Source organism: Anastrepha ludens, chromosome 2 (assembly GCF_028408465.1).
Source record: "Anastrepha ludens isolate Willacy chromosome 2, idAnaLude1.1, whole genome shotgun sequence".
NCBI lineage: Eukaryota > Metazoa > Arthropoda > Insecta > Diptera > Tephritidae > Anastrepha > Anastrepha ludens.
This window is the reverse complement of record NC_071498.1, coordinates 27,448,123-27,472,513: the sequence shown is the minus strand read 5'-3', so window position 1 is coordinate 27,472,513 and position 24,391 is coordinate 27,448,123. Positions and strand designations below refer to the sequence as shown.

At 34.7% G+C, this 24,391-nt stretch overlaps 1 protein-coding gene across 2 annotated transcripts; it reads right to left on the bottom strand.

Annotated features, from left to right (window-relative positions):
• Nucleotides 1–2,331: 2,331 nt before the first annotated feature.
• Nucleotides 2,332–23,513, bottom strand: LOC128866664 (dnaJ homolog subfamily C member 16). 2 transcript variants are annotated; one of them, XM_054107569.1, is made up of 11 exons: nt 22,972–23,513; nt 17,305–17,699; nt 15,180–15,326; nt 13,072–13,252; nt 11,210–11,424; nt 9,121–9,281; nt 6,696–6,950; nt 6,268–6,499; nt 6,122–6,136; nt 4,900–5,282; nt 2,332–2,750 (listed from the first exon to the last, which is right to left on the bottom strand). In XM_054107569.1, exons 1-11 carry the CDS (start codon nt 23,136–23,138, stop codon nt 2,535–2,537), a joined length of 2,367 nt encoding a protein of 788 aa, XP_053963544.1. In that variant the 5' UTR covers nt 23,139–23,513; the 3' UTR covers nt 2,332–2,534. The 2 variants fall into 2 exon arrangements, with proteins under 2 accessions (XP_053963544.1, XP_053963552.1); XM_054107577.1 differs by lacking the exon at nt 6,122–6,136 and having other exon boundaries at nt 22,972–23,509.
• Between the last annotated feature and the right edge of the window lie 878 nt (nt 23,514–24,391).

The following is a 24,391-nucleotide window of genomic DNA, read 5'->3' as shown; positions in this document are numbered from 1 at the left end:
AGTCCGTTTCTGTAAGAAATCGATAAAATTGTCCATTTCATTTCGCATTTCGGAAATCTTGGCGCGCATTTTCATCTCGGCGGTTGTTAACTAGCAGAATTGCCGCATCTGGGGATCGGAAAACCCACACGTGAACGTCGAGAAGCCAATAAATCCTCAGAGAATCACAATTTGTTTTATTATTTTGGAGCAGTGGTACCATTGGCTCATTTTTATTTGAAAATGCTACTGGAAACGTCATTTCGGTCAACGGTGAGCGCTACAAGGGAATGAATTGGGTACGAAAATTGTAGAGATATACTTAGGCAATCTTTGATTTCAACAGCATGGCGTGCCCTGCCACAATATTTTGCATGTCAAGTTCGGTAATCGTGTTATAAGCTTTCTCGGCGTTTATCACTTGCCAATTGGATGTCAATCGGAGCTACGGTTTGATGTCGTTAAACTTTTTTTGTGAGGTTCCATGAATGATAGATATTATACGAAAACCCCGTTAACGATTCAGACACTTATGGTTAATATTGAGCAAGCCACTTATGTTTGTTTGATGACAGGAGGCACTTCGTTTTGTCCTTGTTCACCACCAATCCCATTCACTTTGCTTCTTTATCTAGTGTGGTTAGTTGAAAACAAGCGTGGTTGGCAAATTGTGAAAGATTGTGTGTTTTTAATTTAATTTAGGAATTTCGACAAAAAGAAACAGGTGTCAAACACAACTACATAAGTTCAAGGCAAGAGAATTAGTGAAAAAAAAATCCAATGTTGACGAATTTGTTTCAGAATCGCTCCTCTCATGAAGCCCAAATGCAAATGCAATTTTATCCCCTGATGCTTGCTGGCACTTGATAATGTACGTCGAGACTTACACATTGTAATTTAATACGATTCGGGTGCTTGTCGTTTGTAAATAATAATCAAAAGTAAGAGGAGATCCATGACGAGTATAATTAAATTTGAATCATCAATTAAGTAATTATCTATTTCGACTTTTTTAAATAGCACCCTTCAAATGCAAACAACAGTTATTAATTTTTTATAGTGTAAAATCTTTGATCTCTTTATTTAATAGTATTTTGCGGTCCTGAAAAGGGCCTTTTTGTGTTATTAAAAACAATTAAATAAATAAAAATTGTATGTGGATACCTTAATAAAAAAATTATTAAAGCATTTCCAATGTATGGGATGTAAATAATAATATTAAATTATATTAAACAATTATAATAATAACAATTACAAAGTATACTTATGAATTTATGGTATGTATGATATGTATGTGTATCTGGTATAAGTATGTGAACAGAGTTCCTCTCCTTAGAAATCACTTATTCAAAAAGCTTGAGATATTTTTAATAACGCGTTATTGTTAAATGCACTAATCATTAATCTAGTATTTTTAACCCAAATTAAATTCCACGTCATTTTCGACGCCTTCAATTGAGAAATGCTTTATGCATATACGACTAGTTTTCGGGTTGAATGCATCTTCTTTTCGACAGAACTAAATCCACTTTCAGGGGTTATATACACTTAGAATTTTCAAAAAATTGATTTTTTTTCTTAGTGTACATATATTTAAGAATACACACAGAAATTTTGATATCGTTCCGGTGAATATTTTCAAAGTTACACGCAAATTTGAAAAGGCGTTCCAAAGTGTTTGAAAGTACAAGGCAAACTTTAAACGCGTTTTTCTCAAAATGGTGTTTTCAAAGTCGGTGACCAACATTACTCTAAAACGTCAAGCCGACTAGTCTCAAATTTTAACAAGAGCTTCTTAAATATATTTTTTAGTAATTAATCAAAGATTTTTTCTCACCGATAAATATTTTTTTTATAAAGAACTTAAGGCCGAAATTTAGATCAAAAATCGATTTTTTTTAGGAACAGCCTTTTTCTAGAAAAATTTAATTACTATATTAGATTAAGATTACTTTATTGAAATCTGTTTGGTTTTTTAATCAGAGGATCCAGAGGATTTTTTTTTCTCAAAAAAATTCTGAAAAATTCGCTTTTTTTCGGCCTTCTAACTGTATATAACCCCTTCATAACAAAGCCGCTATCACAGTTTTGATCCGCGCACTTCATTTAGATAAAAATATTAATTTTAATTAAATAAAAACTCACTTGAAATAACGCACATTAAAATTACGCACTTTCGCACATTTGTATTCACCGTATTCATAAACCGTTGCCATGGCGGGAGCATCACTAACACAAGCTAAATTGAAATACATCCCAAGTGGCGTTAGCCCATCAGCTGATTCTGTCAAATTCGCTCAGAAGAAAATAAAAGTGTGTTATCAAGCGCTCCTCTAAAGAATCTTTTCACCATGAAACAAACACATAGTAAGTTTATTCGATAATTAATAAATAATGAAAGTGAGTTTATCTACAACATTTAAATGAATTTTTTAAGTAGCTAATTTGCATTCTTAAGTAATAGATAAATAAACATTGTTTAAATTATTTTATTTAAATTGCTAAATTTTGTAATGTCATAATTACAAGCATATTGGTAAGTGACTAATAAATCGTTACTTAGTAGGGAAATCGGGCCAGTAGTTTATATGGTATCTGTGCGTAGACCCCTCGAATAATCTATCCAACCAATTACTTAATCCGTCCAAAAGATTTTCCTCCAAAATAATTTTTGGTTCAGAGTCAGAGTCATCCGAATTTATTTCAACGAATGCTCCTATTTCTGGATCGCTAGTTTCTCTCAAGAGATGTTTCGTCATTTTCACCAAACTCTGTAAACAGATAATAAATAAAGATTATGCAAAAAAAAAAAAACTAAACTCGAACAGTTTATATTATATATTTCATATTATAAATATGCTATACTGTATGATGGGAGTGAACCATTTTTGATTATAAGAACATACAGTGATGGACAAAAGTCACCATACACTCTCTATTTTCGTCCACGTCATTCAATTTCCAAACTCACAACTGTGTTTACAGGTCATTGAACGATTGGCACTCACACAGAAAAGCTGGGTTTATCATTTAGTCCCTATTGCAAAAGGGAGAGAGAGACTTTCAGAGAAGGAGACTATTGAGTGCTTTTTCTGTAAATGTCCGGGTTTGGCAGCTAGACGATTAAGGTCACTGGGTGCTCCTTTCTTTGACAGCCTGCGGCAGAGCGCCAACCTAATTCCCATCAATATCTTCCAATTCAGCAACAGTTCTGGCTGGCTATAGATATCTGCCTGTTGGAGATCTCGTAATGGTATCGAAATGGGGCTTTAGTGCTACTGAGGCAGTGCCATAGTGGTACCTCAACCATTTCACCTACGTAGCTACAGCAGCCAATCCTTAACAATGTGTGCCTTGAAGCGTTATCTTGTTGAAAGCACCAAGCTCCGAATTATCAACCGCAGGTTTCAAATTATTTTCCAGTAAAGATTTTTATTTATAACGATCCATGCTACCCTTAATTGTTGCTATTTTTCCTACTCAGATGCCGCAACAGCTCCCGAACCATTACGTCGCCGCCACCAGATTAGCTCTTTGTCGCATATGAGCCCATATATGGTATTGTAATTTTGATATAATTTTATTTCCAAATCGAGTATTATAAAATACTTCAAACTATTTTAGTCCATCTAATATATATCTAGCAATAATAAAACGCAAATAAATTGTCTATGACTTTATGACATATCGAAATAACCTCACTTTTGTGCAAGTCGGTGAAAAAGCAGAATTGAATTGCGTGTGATTCAGTTTCAAAAAACGAAACGAGTAAGTATTTTTTTATAAAAAAAAAATATTTTCATGCAGTCGATATACTCATCTTTCATATGTGACAATAATTTTTCTACTTTTCTATACGATACAACTAGTTTTTATAAATGGTTCTGTAAAAAAAAATTATATATATATATATATATATAATTTCATAATTTGTTTCTTATTGATAATCAAATAGAGCTATTTCCATCGTGAAAATGTTTTTTTCAACACTTTATTAATTCATGCTGTAAAGTGTTAAGTGCAATATTTTCCCCCTCCAAACTTTCCAAATATACGCCCTTCCATCATTGCTAAATATACCATATTCAACTTTGATTTATTTGTGAACAAACTTTCTGCCCGAAATCCATCCCCTTTTCTTTATGTGGTTTGGCGAATTTCAAGTAAAGTTTACGGATGCCTAAATCACGACTGAATTCAGTATTACTAAAGCAGCAAACGTAATACGAGGAAAGAAAAAAAGTTCTTTATTCTATCACAACACACCATACGTTCTGTGTGTAGACTTTTATCAAGACGAATCTATTAAAGATAGATTTGGTAAATCAACTGAGTTTTTTTTTTTTTATTTCGCCGTACCCATGTGGCTGTCAGCTCAGAATGAAACAAAGTGAATCCATTATTTGTTTTCTACTTTCTCAATACCTTTCTTTGACAATCAAAAGTACAGAACATTGTTGTTGGTCTAGTGTCACCACCTTTAATGAATGCGCCTTGACTTTTATCAACGCTAGTTTTGCGTTTTTCACCCAAAAAGAATGGATTTTGCAGTTATTGTGATTAGAAAAATGTTTCAAATACAACTGTATCAACACATTTTTCAATAAACTTTTTGGACTTTCAAACCAACGCAAATGGGGCGTATATGTAGACTTTTGTCCATCACTTTATATGTAAAATAGAACCAATATTTTTTAAATTAATAGAAGCATCAAGAGCAATATTAGAGTTACATTCAAAGAATATGTCAAATGAAACTAATGACTGTTATGTTGCGGCCTATGCTTTCTGCCGGAAGAAATTGAATCTACTCATAAAGTATTATTCAAAAATAAAATAGGTGCATCCATGTGCCAGATGATTAAGATGAAACTGTTTTTAAACCTTAATTTACTTACATATATTAACAACAAAACTTACCTTCCCATCGCGGATTGACTCTGGGTGTTTAGCATGATACATGCAAAAGTATTTCCTGTGACCATTTAAAGCAATTACTGTACCCACACAATTCCTGGGGTTTATATTTAGAGTTTTGGACTCGCACAACGAGAGTCTCAGTATTTCCGAGTACCAAAGCAAGCCTTTTTCTATAAGCATATGACCGAATAATAAAGTTTTGGATTTACGATATGGCCATACAGCTTTATGAAATGCAGGAATCAGCTTTGGTCGGGTTTTTATATCGGTAACTAAGATTATAGTCCTGCACCCCGGTTTTAACAGGCGAACCATTCCATTATATTTTTCAGCTCTAAGTTCATGTAATTTCAGTTCTGGAGTACTGCGAGTTTGTTTCAATACTAAAATAAAGAAATAAATATTTGATGTGTATTATTTCAATTCAAAATTTCAACGAGAAATACGAATATTTTATAAATAATCACTTCACAAAATGAGGGAATAACGATTTTGGTGCATGCAGAGCCAATCGTTGCCGTTGATCTAATTAATTTTTTTACATAATTGGGTTAAAAAACTGTAGATCCCTCCATTCGTGGAACAACATCAAAACGAAGGCCACAAATAAGAGGAGGAGCTCGGCCAAACCACTAGCAAAAGTGTACGCGCCAATTATTTATTTATTTAAATTACAATAATTATTATTCAAATTCTAAAGAGCCTAAATTCTTTCGGGTAATTTTCCTGTATTTTCAAAATTTTGTGAAGACTAAATAATGCCGAATTTATATTCTCCATTTTAAAATTCTGTATACAAATTTTTGAGCCGTCTTTCTGTTTTTTAAAGTACGCTAAAGAAAAAAAAAGGGAATAAAAATAAGTGTGCACTTGTCATTATCCGTACGGTTCCCAGAATTTTTAACACAGAATTTTGAAATACATTATTTCACAATAAAGAATCATATCAAGTAGAATTTTACAATACAGAATTTTACCCTTCAGTTGTTGGAGGTGTGGCCCCAAGAATAAGAGATTGTAAAGTTGAAAAGCAATCTTCCATGTTTCAAGTTAGTTGAAGCGTAGGTGGAAATTCAAAACGTAATACAGCCACTCCATGTGAAATGCAACGAGAAGTGGTGATTTCCTGCAACATGGCCTTTAAATTTGCTCAAATTTTGTACATAGACTAAATTCATGCTCAAACTGACGGAACATAAAAAATGTTGAAATTTACGTATACCTGATATATCATTCGCTATCAGTATCAATATCATCATAAAGTATTCCATACGATTTGATAAATATTAGTTTTCAGAACACAAAAACGAAAAAAAAAAATTAGTAATAAATTAATGCAAACGAGTTAAATATTTAAATATCACTTACAACAGTTAGGGTTTGTTTTCAGCTGCCCCTTTTCTTTCAAGCTTTCTTCTTCAGCTCGAACAAAGTAGACCATAATATAACCAACAGCAAACATAAATACGACGGTCCCAACAAGTGATAACATGGCTAGAATAAGTTCTTTTTCCAAATTGTCAATCAAATACTCGCTCAAATAGCCCAATTTGGTTATCCATCTACTAACTATGGATTGTGTATGTTCATCAAACAGATTCTATGAAAGAAGTAAAATTTTATTTACAATTAAGAATTTTGAAAGAAAATTAAAGAGTTAAATTTGTATCGATTCAGAGAGTGAATAGATAAAGCCCTGTTAATTACAAGAAATCTTTTCCAGCAATATTTCAACTGATATGTGAGGGTCGGGAACATTTAAGCTTAGCATTCATAAAAATGTATTGGTTACTTACTTGAACAAAAGCTTCGTATTCGAAAGTCTCACTTGTTTTTAAAAGTCTTTGAATGGTTTTGTCGAGATATCTCTTGGTTACATTTAAAACATGTTCATTTGAATCAAATAAATTTGGTTCCATATTAAGCTGAGCTCCTTTAATCCATTCATATTTTATGCGAGTTTGATCGTACCGCCAAATAATCACAATTTGATAGAGCTGATCTGTGTCTGCGCCTTTAGAAATCGCGTTAATAAAGTTGATTTGTTTATCCTATAAAAAAGAGGAACTAGAGCTTTTTAAAGGTAATGTAACATTTTATTTATATGTCCGCATATAAGGGGTATGAAAGAAACAATATTTGTGTCCCATGAAGTAGCTAACAAAAGAAGACATCCAACCCAGTTTCAAATAATGAAAGATTCACGTGGAGTATTGTAGATGTGTATGAAAGCAAAATAAAATGATTTACACCGTCAATCTTATTATATATCCATGTAATATCCAAATCTGGTAACTTTCACAAACAGAATACCATATTTTTGTTGGCAGCAACAAACATTTTTGTATGCAGTATTCATTGCATTGTGCGTTATCTGCAAGGAGCTGAATATACCTATTTTAGTCTAACAGCTATAAAAGCACCTGCAACATTGTGGCTATATTTAAATACCTACTGAACACGCATACGCCAATACCACCTAAACCACCAGACACGTTTAAGACAAACAAAAACATTTCAATAGATATCTCACTGAATACTTTCCACAAAAATAACACCTCTCGAGAAGTTTACAACAAAATATTCCTAACATATAATGCAAACTGCAAAGCTGATATTTTTTGTTATACCGATGGCTCTTTACTCGAAGAATCACCGTCTTAAGCTGTTATAGCTCTTCTTCCACCAAACGCTGGAATTTTCAACGCCGAACTAGCAGCAATTAATTTTGCCGTTCACCACGCAGCCTAAATCAACAATCGGGCCGTCATATTCTCGGACAGCTTAAGTGTGTTAAAATCGCTAATAAATGGAAACAGTGAAGCGCACCGATATGTAATGGGAAGAATAAATGGACAGAACGAAATTAATCTAATATGGATACCAGGTCATATGGGAATAATAGGCAATGAGCTAGCGGATAAATCTGCGAAGCAAACTTTTAACATCCTACTCGTAGCGGAGACTCCTTGCTTAACCACTGTCATGACAAACTTCCATAGATCGTATCTCAGAACGTTAAGAGATAGCTTGTGAGAATCATCAACCTGTTTCTTAAAGAGCCACAGCTTCAGATGCGAACGACCAAACTACCACAAATATCTCTTACGCGAAAACTGCATCACAATAGCCAGAATAACATTAAGTGGCAGACGGTATAATACACTGCTTAGCATAGAACACATTCTAAAGGGCTGCCCCATCTCGAGCTACAGCAGCAATCTAACTACAATTCTAGACGGCAGCTACGATGAAGATACTAAGCGACGCCTTCAAAAAGGACAACCTGCTGCATGAAATATGGATGTAAGGCAAAATGGGAGAGTAACCGAGCCTCCAAAATATTTTTATAAATAAGTTTGTAAAGTATAAATTTAATAATATCTAATAATAATAATAAAACAGTGGCAAGCATTTCATGTAATGTTGTTTGAGGCTTTTAGTTGCACCTTATAATTACTATTTCAAAAGGATCGTATGTATATAGGTCTACCTGGCAACAATGCTAAATTATGCAAACTGTTTATGTTTGTAAGCTGTTCATAATAGTGTAGATATGCATATTTATATATTATATGTAAAAGGCGCAGACATCCGTTGCTGGATGTTTGGTCGAGCTGCTCTTCCAATTTGAGGTATATGGATATATTGATGTTGTTCCACAAACGGAGGGACCAGCCGCTATTAGAAACAACCTTTTTTATTACTTGGTGTTTCATGCCCAGCGTTTCGAGCCCGGGAACTACCAAATGGTAGACACGCATGAACCCATTCGGCTACAGCGGTCTACACACATATTTGCTAGTAAATTGCAATAAGCATTGGTAGTAACGAAGGTACGTCATGCACAAGAGTGATAGCGATAGGGCGGGAGCTCGAAAACTATTACAAGAGAATCAAGAGAATTCCTTTAGCATAGGATTTAAAATTCCCCTGCTTAGAAGCGTTTTTTTTTTGTTATTTCATCGAGTTTTGGTTCGAAGCTACCGGAATTGCAAGTGATAGTGAAATATTTAACATAGTTTTTGCTACATTGCCAAATAAACGCATGGAAATAAAAGTTGTTTTAGATGTTCTACCACATGCTAGAAAGTACGAATACACTAAAGTCAGCGTGTATATACACGGCACCTGTCGTGAATTGGGTAAAAAAGGGGCCAGTTATACAATGCTACGCAGATTGAATTTTTTAAATGTAGTAAATATTTTGTAGCAATTTACCTTGAATATATACGCGAATCTTACTCTTTCTGTGCTGAAATCAGTCCGAAGAGCAATATTTCGGAAGGCAACGCGAGCGTAATTGTACGAGTCATTGTTTTCTGTAATCAGAATAACACATAGGCGTTTTCGTGGATGGCTCCATTCAGCTGGACATACTCCTGAAAATTCGAAACATTTAGTATTTTTTCTTTTTTTCCTTTTTCTTTTTTTATCTTTTATAAAAATTGCAACAATTTTAAAAATATTACAGTAAATAGGTAATGAAATGAGAATTGAAATAAGTACGATATCCCATATATAAGTTTATACTTATAAGTATTTAAAGATCAATTTACTAATAATATTAGCTCAACGTCGCTTCAACAATAAAACAAAATAAAACTATATAAAAAAAAGAAAAACTAAATAAGTGGATGCGGTGAAAACCGGCATAAATCATGTTAAAATAGAGCGGTTACTAAATTGCAACAGAGGACCATGTCTGCGGAATTGATAGTCATAAGGTGTGTTATTTGTCATAGCTGTGTTCTGCTCTATCATGCTGAAAAGATTTCTAGAAGTGCGATCTTTAGCAAATCGTTATTTGCATCTGAGCGCATTTGACCAAATCAACTGATAGGTTGTAGTCAGGTTGGGATGTGTTAACAAAAAATCTGAGATAGTGTTGGTGATATACGAAAAGATCAAGAAATGACACTTCGTTGCCCGTCTGAACAAGGACTGATTGGACAAGTGTGTAAATACATGTGAACTGATCGTGCGGAATTCGGCTGAATCTCGCAAGTGACGGGGTAGCCGAAGTTCCCCTCACAATTTTTTTTTCACCATAGTTAAAGAGTAAACCTGGTAGGGGCACGAAATGAAAGCTGCCAATAGTTTAGGAAGTATATATAAAGAATGGAGGGGCGTACAGTTTGGCAGATGGTTTTTCGTAAGAAAATTTTTCATAGCGGAAGTACACTCGAAGGTTTGCAACTGCCTGCCGAGGGACGACCGTCTATGTAGTCTACGAAGTCACTTTTGCTAGCCCATCGTTGGAAAGATGGTATCCAAGAGCAAATTGGAAAGGGTACAAAACATGCGTATCACAGAAACCCTACCTTCTACCGCACCAAGGCTCTTGAGACTCTATTAGATCTTCTACGCAAAGATATTTAAGGCTAATTCGAAGTAAACATAATCATTCGAAACTCATGAGATCCCTGGAGAGATTTTAGATTTTAGAACTAAAAAGTTCTGGAAACATTTCCGTATATACACAGGAACTAGGAAAATAAGTTTTCCACAAGAATCCCAAAAAGTTGTGAGTGTAATAAAGTTATATTAATAACTTTGATACAGGGTCAAGGCTAAATAATAAGGTCAGCAGTGGCATTCACTCAGAAGTGGTGCAACTGAACTTAAATCCTACGTCTACCTGACGACTGCAGTATGAGAATCTGATTTGTGGTCAAGGGACGCACTCGGGAAGTACAACCGATCACTATTTAATATGACAGAAAAAGCTATCATTAAATATCTACAATGCAATAATAATTCCCCTAAAGTAGCAATTGAATGTGGAACTATTCTAAATGGCCTGGCTAATCGGTGCACCACAAATATTGTCTGGGTCCTGGGCAAAATTACATCGCAAAATTGTTGAAAATTACATCGCGCTCATGCTCACGCTGACTAGGAAGATAACTAATCTTAAATCAGTCAACTCTGGATCAGGTCGGTGTACATATTTATGGTGAGTGGCAATCACCGTCACCTAACTTAGCTTTGCTTATGTGAAGAGTGTAACATAAATTCTTAGCTGTCAAAGCGAAAACAAAAACTGTATTATTGTATGAACTATCTACTAGGCAATACATACACATGTGCCTATTCAGCTCCCATAGATGTTTGTAGAAGAAGAATTGTGAGCTACTACACTTTTATCTTTCTTCAATATCTTAAATTAAAAATTAGTTTAGATCCAACTTGTTAGTTTCGGGTGCAATAGACCGCGCAGTTTAAAAAATTAAATCGTTTATAACTTATACTATACCAAACATTCAGCCCCCAAGTACTGAGTATTTTGACTTGCAGTCATACATACCTTCCATAACTTGTTGCGATGAAAGCCTTGGTAGCAAAAGATATTGATTTGAAGAAATTATTTTATTTAATGTTTGTACAGGGATCTCAAACAAGGCAACAGAGGCGAGAGGTTTGCGGGCGTCTTCATTAAAAATGAGAAGATTGTCCATATTTGGGTTAACTTCATACCGACTCTGAATGTTCCCACATTTACTGTTATTTATTTGAACGAATCTGTTAAAAAAAATAAGTAATAAATTCAACTTTTAACTGATTGGCTGTATTGATAAAATCATTTAAATGGCGCTAGCAATAAGAGCTAATAAAATTTTAAAATAAAGGTTTGTTCAATAATAAGCCGAATTCAAAAGCCACTTATAATACGTTCACATATAAGTAGATGATCTACTTTTTCGTGCTTAACTCCCAATCCGTAATTAAAAAAGGAGATTTCCTATACAAAATTTCTCTCCCAAAATCTGAGAATACAAAATAATCCTAGATAATAACCATACTTTTTGACATACAACCCTGTAGACTTTAAGAAGGCATTCGACACTATCATATGAGACGCAATATGGCTGGCACTGAGTAGAAAGGGAGTTCCCGCCAAGATAATCCGCCTCATCAAAGCCCTCTACGAGAACTCCGAACTGGCAGTGCTTCACAAAGGCGATATCAGCGATACATTCACTACCAACGCAGGTGTAAGCAAGGTTGTCCCCTGTCGCCCCCTTCTCTTTGCCATTGTCCTTGATGACGTCATGAGCCAACTGCCCTGCACAAAAATGGCAGCGTATGGGAGTTAACCACAATAACGCAAGGCAGATATTGGTTGACGGATGCCCGGTGGAATTCGTTGAGAGCTTCTGCTACCTCGGCTGCATCATCGCGGCAGATGGTGAAGCAGATGAACATGTCAACTACAGGCTAAACAAAACTAGGGCGGCATTCGTGCGAGTGCATACAGTATTGGGGAGTTCGCAAATCTCCAGGCGCACTAAACTTCGAATATTCGGCTCATGCGTAAAGGCAGTATTGTTATACGGAAGCGAAATATGGCTGGTCTCTAACACCATCACACAGAGGCTACAATCCTTCATCAAAAAATGCCTCTGCATCATCTGCAGAATATTCTGGCCAAACACCATCAGTAACGACGCGCTGTGGAGATTAACGAACGAGGAACCCATCCTTAGACAAATCAAACGCAGAAAGTGGCGTCACTCCTTGAGAAAACCACCAGATAGCATCACGCGAATGGCACTGGGCTGGAACCCGCAAGGGAGCAGAGGACGCGGTCGACCAAAAAACACGTAGAAAAGGTCAATGCTGCGCGAACTAGCAGATGGTGTCATCTCATGGGAAGGTGCAAAAACAACTGCACAGAACCGTGTACGGTGGGAGTCTTGTCGAGACCCTATGCTCCCGAGAGGAGTAAACAAGGAAAAAAATTAACTATGCATTCATATAACAGAAAAAAGCGTGTGTCCATAAACGTATGTGTAAAAAGAGGTGTAAAAAGTAATATCGAATTTCGAATGCGTATTGCTGCCATAATTTTTTCACGGATTTCCTCCAACTGTTTATTATTAGCAGCCAATTGCGCAATTAAATTAGCTATCTTTTCTCCTTTCCTTTTATCGTTAATAATAATTAAGCAAACAAAAAACGCCGAAATATTCCACCAAAATAATTTCTATGAAAAAAACCCCACAGTATTGACAGCTGATTGTCAATTTTTCAGGTAATCTGCCATATGTGAACGGGTAGATTAAGTTTGTGGATTTATTGGTAATTAATGCATATGTGAACGTACTTTCAGTGTAGAGTTGTTAGACTAAGAAGCGATCCTAGTAATAAACTTATTGTTAAACTTACCCGAATGCAACTCTATGCTGAAAAGCGTATGCACTTATTAAATATCGTAACCTTGTTTGATTTCTAGGTTCAAAGATCAGCGCACGCACTCGATTATCCATCCAACCACCCAAAAAATCATCCACATTATTATCATCTATTTTCTTGGTGATTGCGTACGGCATTTTTTTTCTTATGAACTCTGTAATAGAATTGATAAAATGTTTATAAAAAATTGTTCATATTATCCTTATTATTTTGTTAGTTTTGAAATTGAAGATAAAATAGAAAACATGTAAATAGAATAGAACTTTTCAAACCGTAATTCTTCATTGACCTGTAGATATACCTTTTAGAAGCTCAACGATCGAAACTATAGTATCACAACTCAAAATTGTATACACGAATAATGGCAATAAATTTAAAAAGCTTTACACTGACAAACTGTGGCAAAAGATCCCTTGAACTACTGTGTAACCGGAAATAGACATGAGCACAAAAGTAACCTTTGTTAACCTTCTGTTAAAAAATATGGCTGCTGGCGCAAACTCACGGAAATTGCTAAACTACTCACAGTCGAACTATGTACCAATAGATGACAGTCTGGTGGATATTTAGTCTGATTACAACTACTTGACCCTCGATACCAATTTGACAGACTTTGATCACGTCATAAAAGAGACGAGAATATACTTATCCATGAAACTGTTACCGTATCTCATATGCGAAAGTTCATATAGTAAATCTTCAATTTTATTGGACCACACTTAGGTACATCGCTGGTACACATGATTTTGATGACCTGTTAACTCTCAACATTGCACAAGAATCGCTAATATCATAGAATCTAATGAATGACAGACAAAGATAAATACATATGTAGTTTCAAAACCAAATTAATAAAATCTATACTATAAAGGTGAATGTATGTACGTTGTCCGCGCATCACTACGAAACGACAACACCAAATGACGTAAAAATTTTTATACATTCATATTTTCACCCAATGAAGGTTATAGGCATGTTTTTATGATGGAACTCCCTTCCCACAGTCCCCAGGCCGCGCCACCACTCTCATTCGTCACTAATAATCGAATATTTGCTTAAATTTAATCAAAAAAATCATAGTTTTTCCTATTTCCCAGTATTTATAGCACACTCTAGACTTCATAATCCGCATAAGCTGTTCAACTATGACCCAAATGCAAATTTCAAAAACGGTTTGAGATAGAAAATTAACAAAAATAATTTTGCTTGATATCTTTCTGATTTATTGTTTTGATTTTATTCAACGAGGCATAGCAACGGATGCCGGGTATTGTAATATTATGGTTATTAATAAAAAATTATTTTCTATGAAATTATTATTTGTAATTCTTTTATATATATATCCTAAATCCCTCAAAACTACTCCTACGCGAGCGGGGCCGCCGGTTAAAGCTAGTAACATATACTTTCCAGTACTTAACGCACTGTATTCAATAGTCTAGATAACACTCGCGAAAATGGATATGATAGTAAATCCCATATCGCTGGATGATAACGATGTCAAGAGTATTGTAAAACGATCATGGTAAAACAATAAATTCTGAATATTATTAACCTTTTAGACTGGCTGGAGGACAAAATTTGTGGAAAAAGACCCAGTTTGCAAAAGAAAAAAATTTTTTTTCATCAGAACAATGCACCGTGGTCACAAGAGTATTTTGACAATGGCTAAAGTCCATGAATTAAAGCTTTGGAGCATCCACCGTATTCACCAGATTTGGTCCCTAGCTACTTCCATCTGTTTCCAAATCTAAAAAAAATATGTGTGTGGAAAGCGTTTTTCATCAAATTATGAGGTCATAACGCTGTGGAAGCGTATTTTGCAGTTCTTCCAGATTCTCACTTCAGGGATAAGATAAATTGTTATCTCGTTCGAACAAGTGTATTGATGTTCAGGGAGACTATACTGAATATTAAAGTGTATTTCAAACCATAAACTGTGTTTTTCTTACCGAACCGCAAAACTCATTCAACAACCTAGTACTTTTTAATTTGAAAATTATCTAATACATATTAACCAAGTAGGGAAGTTAATATGTATTATAAATAGTTTTAAAAATTATCATCTGGAAATTACTTACCTTTAATTTTGGCCACTGTATAAACATTTTCACGGTATATGTAACTGTGTCCATCCAAAATTATTATCAAAGTAGGTATACTACTCACACCAGATTTTTTAACTAAAAGAGGTTCATAAGCTGCATTTACCGCCGCAAAATAAATTCCTAGAAAGTAAATGAGCATTTATCAGAAATGATGGATATGAATACATATTTCTCATATTTCCTATTTTATAAAAATGTTCGCTTTAGTAAACCTATCGTATTAAAATATTTGTTTCATATGTAATCCAATTCCTGAAACAAATTTCGGCGGTTCCACACAGCACTTAGGAATGTTCAACGTTCAAGCATTCAATCAATTGATCAAAAATATATATCATGATGAGAAGTATATCCCTATCTCCTACCGGCGCGCCATGTGAACCTCAGATATGCTCTCTCTTAGTTGGGGTGTTTCTGCAGGCTGTTCTTATTAGACAACCTCCACTGCTTCCCAGCTTTCCGGGTTGGAATTCATTGCAACGATGGTAGGCAATGCTCCTTTTTCTGCGCTGAATACTTCTCAGCAAATTAGCAAAGTGTTCAAAGTATTTACGTAGGCTATTAAAAGTTTAATCCAGCGGCTTTTGGTGTTCTCGTTCCAATTTTCTTGCCACTGTCGAACTTCCTCGAAGCTGATGGTGTATACCTCAGTACGCTCACGACAAGTAACACAAATTACAAAAACTGCATCCCCAGACACTACTGATGCAATACGCCCTTCTCTTTTGCGCAGGACAGATCGTGTAAGTGTGTGATACTTTCTATACTGCCCAATGCGTTAGTCCATATTTCTGTCCCATACATTGTAAAAGCACTGATTAGACAACCAAGATTAGAGATTCTTAAAGAGTGACTTTGGATCACCGACATTTGCCATTAGACAACACTGTGCAGCGTGCCATCTTTGCGCGAATGTGGTCTCAGAATGTGATTTTGTTATATGTACATATAGTTTCACATCGAAGTACTTCGCACATTTACCTGCTGTAACGGTTTAGCTCCCTCTCATCACCGTCATCAGTAGAGATGTGCTTCCTAGTGAGCAGAACGATTTCTGTTTTGGCTGATGTTAATTGTAGTCCTTGCTCGATCATCAACCCGCCGGCACCACGCTTGATTAAGCTTCAACTGTGCCAGCTGGATGCTACGTGTTGATGTAAGAGGGGCAACGTCATTTGCAAACGCAACATTGTTTCAGTTAGCCTCTATAAGCTCTCAATCACTTTACCTGCAGTGCTCGGCATGCAAACTTTGCGGAATGATGATGGAGAGTTCGGGCATCCTTTCCCTTTGATATTTGTACAAGGCGCGCCGTTTTCCATTGAACGGAGAAGAGCACAGCTCTCCGACAACGTTATATATGTTCACCATCATATTAGCAGCTTCTTCCCGCTAACCTTATTGCTTTTGCTGGACTTAGCCAGATTTCAAACAGCGCAGTGGTGTGTTGAGTTATTCTGCTCTGAAAAGTGTAACTTCAGTCTACCTCGAATCGGTTCGCCTATCTTTTCTTAGCAGATGGGAAGGAAAGAAGACGTCCACAATGTTCCCTCTGATCCGCCCCCATATCCTAAGTTGGAAGACGAACTGTTTTCATTACTATTTTATATCCCTTCATTCCTATTTTTACAACCGCCGTAGCCGAATAAGTTGGTGCGTAACTGCCATTCGGAAGTGCAAAAATTCGAAACTCCATGTATGCAATATCAAATGATAGAAAAAGTTCTATCTAATAGCGGTCACCCATCCTTAACCTCACCCCCCCTTTTTTACCTCAGCGGTGGCTGGCCAACGGGATGTAGTTTTCCGCTCGAATGCGAATACTCTGCAGCCTGTAGACCGAGACTTCTCGCGTCTTTAAAACCGGCACTCGCACTATTCTACTTTTCCGTAAAGCGTTACTCCAATTTTTTAATTATAATTATTATGAAATGCATTCTTGAAGTAGAGTCGTTTTTTAATCAGTCTGCATACATACATATTTTATACGCTAATTGTGAATGCAAATACTTATATACATGCATACATATTTATGTAAAAATATACAATTCTTTGCTTCTAGCTTAGTCAATTACCTTACTTGGACTAAGTTAATTACCTAGTGGTTCCAGAGCGTTGATTAATGTTTTAAACGCGCTAATAAGTCGTGTGCAACGAAAGCACCAGTCATTATAAAACATCACAATGTACGGTGTGGTTTTGCTTTGGGGAACTATTTTATTATCATAGATTTTAGTGGTGATGGAGATTCTATGATAAAAACTAATATCGTTTTCAACGTTAAACTGTTTTCCAAAAAAATTTTCAAACTGATCTGAAGAAGGTTGACTCCGATACAGATCGTTTTTCGGTGGAAAATAGTGTGACTCTTCATTGTATATTCCATACTGATCGTATATGCGCCTGCGATTAACGTCACTCAGCAACTCATATGCCTGTTTGATTTGAACGAATATTTTACTAGCTTCGGGATGTTCATTTTTATCAGGATGCCTGTTAAAAAAATATGAACACTGTTATATGTAACTGTATACTGCAAAACAACACACAAAAAATATATAGCACAATTTAGTGAAATACACGAACATTTAAATAGATTTCCTTGATTTACAGTTAGTCATATAAAATGGCAATGCTAAAGACGAATTGCTTCTTTATTCATAACTAAAAAAGACAAAACGAGTATAAAAAGAGCAAAATCGGTCTAAAATAATCTTTGATTTAAAAAATTGTACCGAGACGATTGAGCAAACCCGATAGTCGATTTAATTATATAATTTATTTATTTATTTCAATAAATTTTTGGCACTCACTTTGTATGTAAGTCTGCAGTATTTTGGAACGTTATTGACGAATAAAACGATGCCGTTTTATGCCACAAAGAAATGATACCTATTTTCGGCCACTTTTTTGGGTGTGATAAACCCGTCAGTATCAATCCCTGCTAGTGGTTTTGCATACTTTATAATGACAGTATTGGTATTATTTATATTCAAAGGGCAAATAATTATTTCTTTAATATATAATTAAATTTACAAGAGGTAGTAATATCTCCGTAGTTAGCCCATTTACTAACGATAGAAAGAAGTGCATCTGAAGGGTGTCCGCTGGCAGAATTAGGTTTTAAATTTAATGTTGCTCCCTAACCGCTGAGCGTTTGAGTGGCCGCCTAGGTCCCCCGTTCCTACCCCTATTGACTTTACTCTGTGTGGGTACCTCAAAAGTAAAGTCTATAAAACAAACCCAGCGACCATTCCATTAAAGAAAATATCGTAACGGTCAACATTTGGAGGATATAATTAAAAAAAAATATAATCCGCACTTGTTTTTTTTGTAACAGATATTGTATTAAAATAAACTTTTATCATTAGTTATTCTTTTTTCATTTAGCCTTTAAGTCTTTATTCCGTCACCATACACCCTGTATGTATATACGCATATATTATTATTATATTATATATAGCGCTTGGCCAGTCAGTGCCACAACTGTCATTATTTCTGTGGAGATATTAATGTATATGGGGCAAACAGATCAAATATACACCATCCAACAATTTTATAAGTTATATACAATATCTCCGTGAGTTTTTCTCAGATTTCCTTGAAATTTCGACACAGCATGAAGGAAGTTTTATGTTTTAGAGGAAAATAAAACCCAAAATTCGATATTTTAAATATGAATCCACAAAACTCCTTCAAAGTTTCCTTTGGTTAGAGTTACCCTATGTAGTAGGAGTAAGTAGTAGTCTACTTCAGTTAAAATCATATAACTCCGTTAGTTGCATTCGACTGCAGTACGAGGATGGCTATTTATATTTCGGGCCTTGCACACTTCTAGTACCAATAGTTTGATATATTTTACCATAAACGTATGTAGAATATTTTAATGTGTGATCCATATTTGTGTTCTATACAGTGGCCTCCACACTTCATCTCAACAAAACATGGAAAACCGTGAACAAGGACGTATTTTTCACAATTTTCGACCAGGATTGGCAAGGCGAAAATACATCGATAAATTAAATCATTATACAGCGAGCAAGCACTATCCTTTAGCTCCTTCAAAGTCTAGTACAATAAATTTTCTCGTAGTCGCTGTTCGTTCCTTGAAGGTCGACAAAAATCAATTGTATCAGATCGACATGTTACATACTAACAAATTGAGGCATCCTTTATGCATTACTATGACGAGCATCAATGGTATATTGGATAATTACGTTGTATTAAATTAAAAAAAAAAACGCATTGGAAACGCGGCTGGACAAAGCGCTTTGAAAATCGATTCAAATGAAAGGAAAAATGTATTGGTTATTGCGAATATTTGTTTAAACAATAAAACCGATTTCAACCACCAATTCTCAATTTCCATTGTAAGGCCAGAATTATAAATAGCAGTATTATAAAAGGCTACGTATTATATACTATTTTTGAAGCATGGAAAAAACGAAAGAAATTAACAACAAGGATGTGAATTATTAAATAGAATCCGGCTTTATTCCAATGCATTAAGTTATATGTGCAACATCTTTACACATTGAGTGCCATGTCACACGTTTTTGTACGGCACCTAATACTTTCTGGACTACCATGTCGTTCGAAAGCGTAAAAATATCCGTTGGAATATTTTGTTGCGAGCCTGATCTCCCAATGAATGTGAAGGACTTGTCTTCATCTATGTCCCAATCATCTCCAGTATCGTCAAGGCCAACATTAACATTAGTAGTCAGTATTCGAACCATCTGACTAGCTAGTTGTCATCAATCAAAGAGTAATCGCTCGAAAAATTATCATCATTCCCTTCCAAAACTTGAAATATGATATCTTACTTTATGAAAGGTTTCGATTCGCCATTTTTAACTTATTGTTGTAAATAAATCTGCAAAATTAAAATAAAAATAAAGAAAAATAAAAAACAAAGTAAAGCCAAAATAAAATCAAGGTAAAACAAATAAAAACAAATACTTAAGCAAAATAGCAAAAAAACAACGCGTATCTACTTCATATCAAAATAGTTATAAGATCCAAAATAAACCCCAAAACAGTGCGGGAATGGCTCGGAAGTCAGTATATTTTACGTTCACACCGCTTTATAACAAAAAACATGCTTGGACTCCGGTGAAGATTTTTGTCAATTCCGCTTGGCACTCAATGTGTGAAAGCAGTAAAGCAGTAATGAAGTCGATTATTGTACACAGGATGTTTTACAACCATCATTAAAGCCTGTTTGTGTGGGAAGAAACATGTAAAGATAAATCTGTATCTGCGTGAAGCTTTATGAAGAGAGTGTAGGTTGTTACTTTATTCGATAATCGCTATTAAACAGTGTGCGAAACAACGACAAGCCTGATACTTATTTCGATTGTTTCAGTGGAAATTAAGAAGACGTTTGCGCGCTCCTAATTCTATATTGCAGGTAAGTTGTTTATTCTCAAACATATGTTATTATAATGTGCTTAGCATGAAACTTAACTAACGGCTTATGTATAGTGGTTCTTATGCATAATATCTTTAAGGGCAGCATGTAAGTGAATTCAATATACATATATATGGTACATATATGTATAGTATTATTATAATGATAACTAAAGTAAGCTCATGTAGTAAATATAAATATGTATGTACATATGTATATAATATTAATATATATCATAATTCCATATTAATTAATTTATTATTATTTATTATGTGTAACAATTTTATTTATAAACTATTTGGTGCCCTCGCTATGGATGCAATAAAAAATAGAAAGCGGTATCCGGCGCCAAAACTCCGACATATTTCGGACTAAACAAAAGGATTATTGTGAAGCTTTTGACAGCAGGTTACTAACAAGTCCGAAAGGTGTTCTTTACAAGAATTTTCCCGCTCTAATTCTTCTGTAAACTATACTTGTAGATATTTATGTATATAATAGTCCTTGTTCCGGAACCATAGTACTGTATACGATGCGAACAGCTCTGCTCCCAAAATTTCGTCACGATAAAAATTGTGTACTGTACTGGCGAGCAGCCCGCCGAGGAGGATTACATCAAAAGATGGCTGGTTCTGGAAGAGAAATCTCTTTCTGGTCACCGTTTCATTGAATTACGAATCGCAAAGTAACAAGCAATTTGATTGGTTACTTTAAGGAAGAATGTCCGCCAAGACGAGGCGGTCCCAAACTTTGTTAAAAGTCAAGGAAACTTCTGCAGGTATTCAAATCTCAAAAAGAGTATCATATCTGACAGAAGGAGTATTAAATTCGAATTCATTCGTCAAATTCCTCACATTTTTATTTCTGGTTGTGTTCTATTAAAGATTGAGCAAAAATTAAAAAAAAATCAATAAATTAATAAAATATAAATTAATAAAATATATTTCAAAAACTTAACTCAAGCTGCATTCCTTTATTCATTCCAAATGTTTCTAAGAATTGTTTGTTTTTACGTATAAGTAAAAGGTTCCGGAGAATATGTTACTGATACTCCAAACGGATTCTTTTTGTGACTTACTAGAACGTTTTGTTCAGCTGTATTTAAAGGAACACCTTTTTATACTTTTATAATCATTTATTCGCTGTTCTGAATAAATGAATTATGTTTATGAATAAATAAATGCAGCGTCAGTGTTCTTTCAATTATTTGAATAATGTAAACTCTTTTCCGCTTTAAAATTAAAGGAGTGCAGTATCGGTGAAAGTTATTATGCACGCAAGGCATTTGCACATTCAATTCAAATTAAGAAAATAATTTAAAGTTCCGGTATCCCCATATAACGTTAATTAAAAACAAATTTACAAAAACAAGTAAGACTAAATTCGGTACAGACCGATCCTTATATACCCATGCACATTTTAATAAAGGGTTTATTTAATCAAACTCACAAGGCTATAGCTCGTAACAAACGGACGCAAATTTAGTCCTAACACACCGCTTCATTTCGTGTGAAAAATATGAAGTACAATAAATATTTCTTTATTGTAAATATTTTCCGTTTTCTATGGCTTAATTTTAATTTTTTACATAAAGTTGATATTTTTTGACGTAGACAGATATTTATGTCGAATTTAAATGGGATTGTTGTTGTAGCAGTGTAAACATTAGACGTACAGATACATATCTAAATGGGGTGAGGAGCGATACACGTTCCAAGTTTGGGCGAGATTTATGAATCCCATTTAAAAAACTATACTAGCAGCTTATTTATTTTATTTGTACCCAATTTCAGTTTTGTTGCTTTACATCACGTTCTTCCGTTTTACCTTGAATAAAGGTACCAAGGCTTATTGAAATATATTAATATTTGTCAGTATTATCGTACGTACGAATGGCCCGACAGACTAGGCTAAATCGACTCTTCTCGTTCTGATCACCTTGGTCCACATACACTTTTGTTCAAAATAATAGTGGCGCGACGAATTATCCGTTTTTTTTTGTGCTAACCTTTTATGTTTTTATAAAAGTAGAAGCATTCTAAAATGTACACGGGTAAATAAAGTTTCTTTCAGACAAAATTTAGCCTCGCTTACTTGTTTTGACTAATTTTAGTCTGGTCTTCTCACCATAAATTAGATTTGTGATTACCAGATGTTATACATTCCATTGCATATACATACATACTTTGTTAATTTTGTAAACAATTACTCACAAATTAGTTTCGCATTTGCATTGCAGCGGATTCGTAATTGGGAGAACTCCCTCTTTCCTCCCATACATCTCTTAAACATACAGTCATTTATATTACAAACTTCTTTAAATATAGTTCCAAACAGTATGAAAGCACTTACCATGCCTTAACCAAATGTTTATATGCCCTCCTAATAACCTGAGGAGTAGCATCCTCCTCTATTCCGAGTATTTTATAAGGACTATTGTTTTCAAACGATCCTGACACAAAGCCAAAAATCAGCACGCCAAAATATATCAAAGAAACAAATCTTATTTCCCCAGGCATTGTTATATTTGGTTATTTTTATTGATTAACTATTAACTACATTTCTAAAAATTCTTGCAATTAGGGATTTTGCGATACTACTCTTATAATCGTGGTATCGATACTTTTGATCGAATAGAAGGTATATCCATATTCAATACCTATGGTAGGTATTATTTGTACCCTCGGAGGTATTTCCCTTCGATATTGAGTACGAACATTTTCACAAAAGAAAACCCAAAGCATCTTGTAGGCATACTACTGCCATGTCTGCATATATACGTGTGCTCATTTTGTATCTTCATTATTGCCAGGGCTTATCCTACCACAAGTCCAAAAGAAATTCGATTGCTTCTCTGTGCCAGTGCGTCACTTTTTTATGTAATGCATGTATGTATGTATAATTGGCGCGTACACTCTTTTTGGGTGTTTGGCCGAACTCCTCCTCCTATTTGTGGTGTGCGTCTTGATGTTGTTCCACAAATGTAATATGAATACATAATTAATAATATTTAAAAATGTTGTATTAGAATTATGTCTACACACCTCCTTTCTTTGCTAGCGTCCATTCTATTAAGTTTTACTTTGACGTTTACCTTACATTCACAATAATAATTATCAATACCACAGAAAATAAAGGGCTCTATGGAAACAAGTATTGTTATTATATAAAGGGTGGTTAAATTAGAGGGCCGACGTTGAATGTGAACCACACCTACACGTCAACGACACCGCTGCACTTCTTTTTTTGAGGTTATTTGAAAGAAATGGTGTACTATACGTCGATAAACCAGCAACAATTCAAGAGCTAAAGGATGAGATAATTCGGCACATTAATGGCATAGAACCTCAATTATGACTCAGCGTCATCGAAAATTTGGACCATCGGATGGAGGTGTGCCGCCGAGGCCGCGGCGGCCATTTGGCCGATATTTTGTTCCATACGTAATAATTATCATAATAAAGAGAAATGATAATAATTTCCTGAAAAAATTGTATTTTATTCAAAATCTACAAAATTTGTAAAGAAAATTGTTGTTAAATATTATTAATTAGGGATTCATTTTACAGAAAAAAGCGTGTGTCCATAAACGTTTTCTCCTTTTATTACTTATTATAAAATGTAATATAAAATATCCCATGCGCATTGCTGCCATAATTTTTTGCAACCTCAGCAAACGTCGTTTACGGATTTCCTCCAACTGTTTATTATTAGCAGCCAATTGCGCAATTAAATTAGCTATTCCTTCTCCTTGTATTTTCTTCATATTATT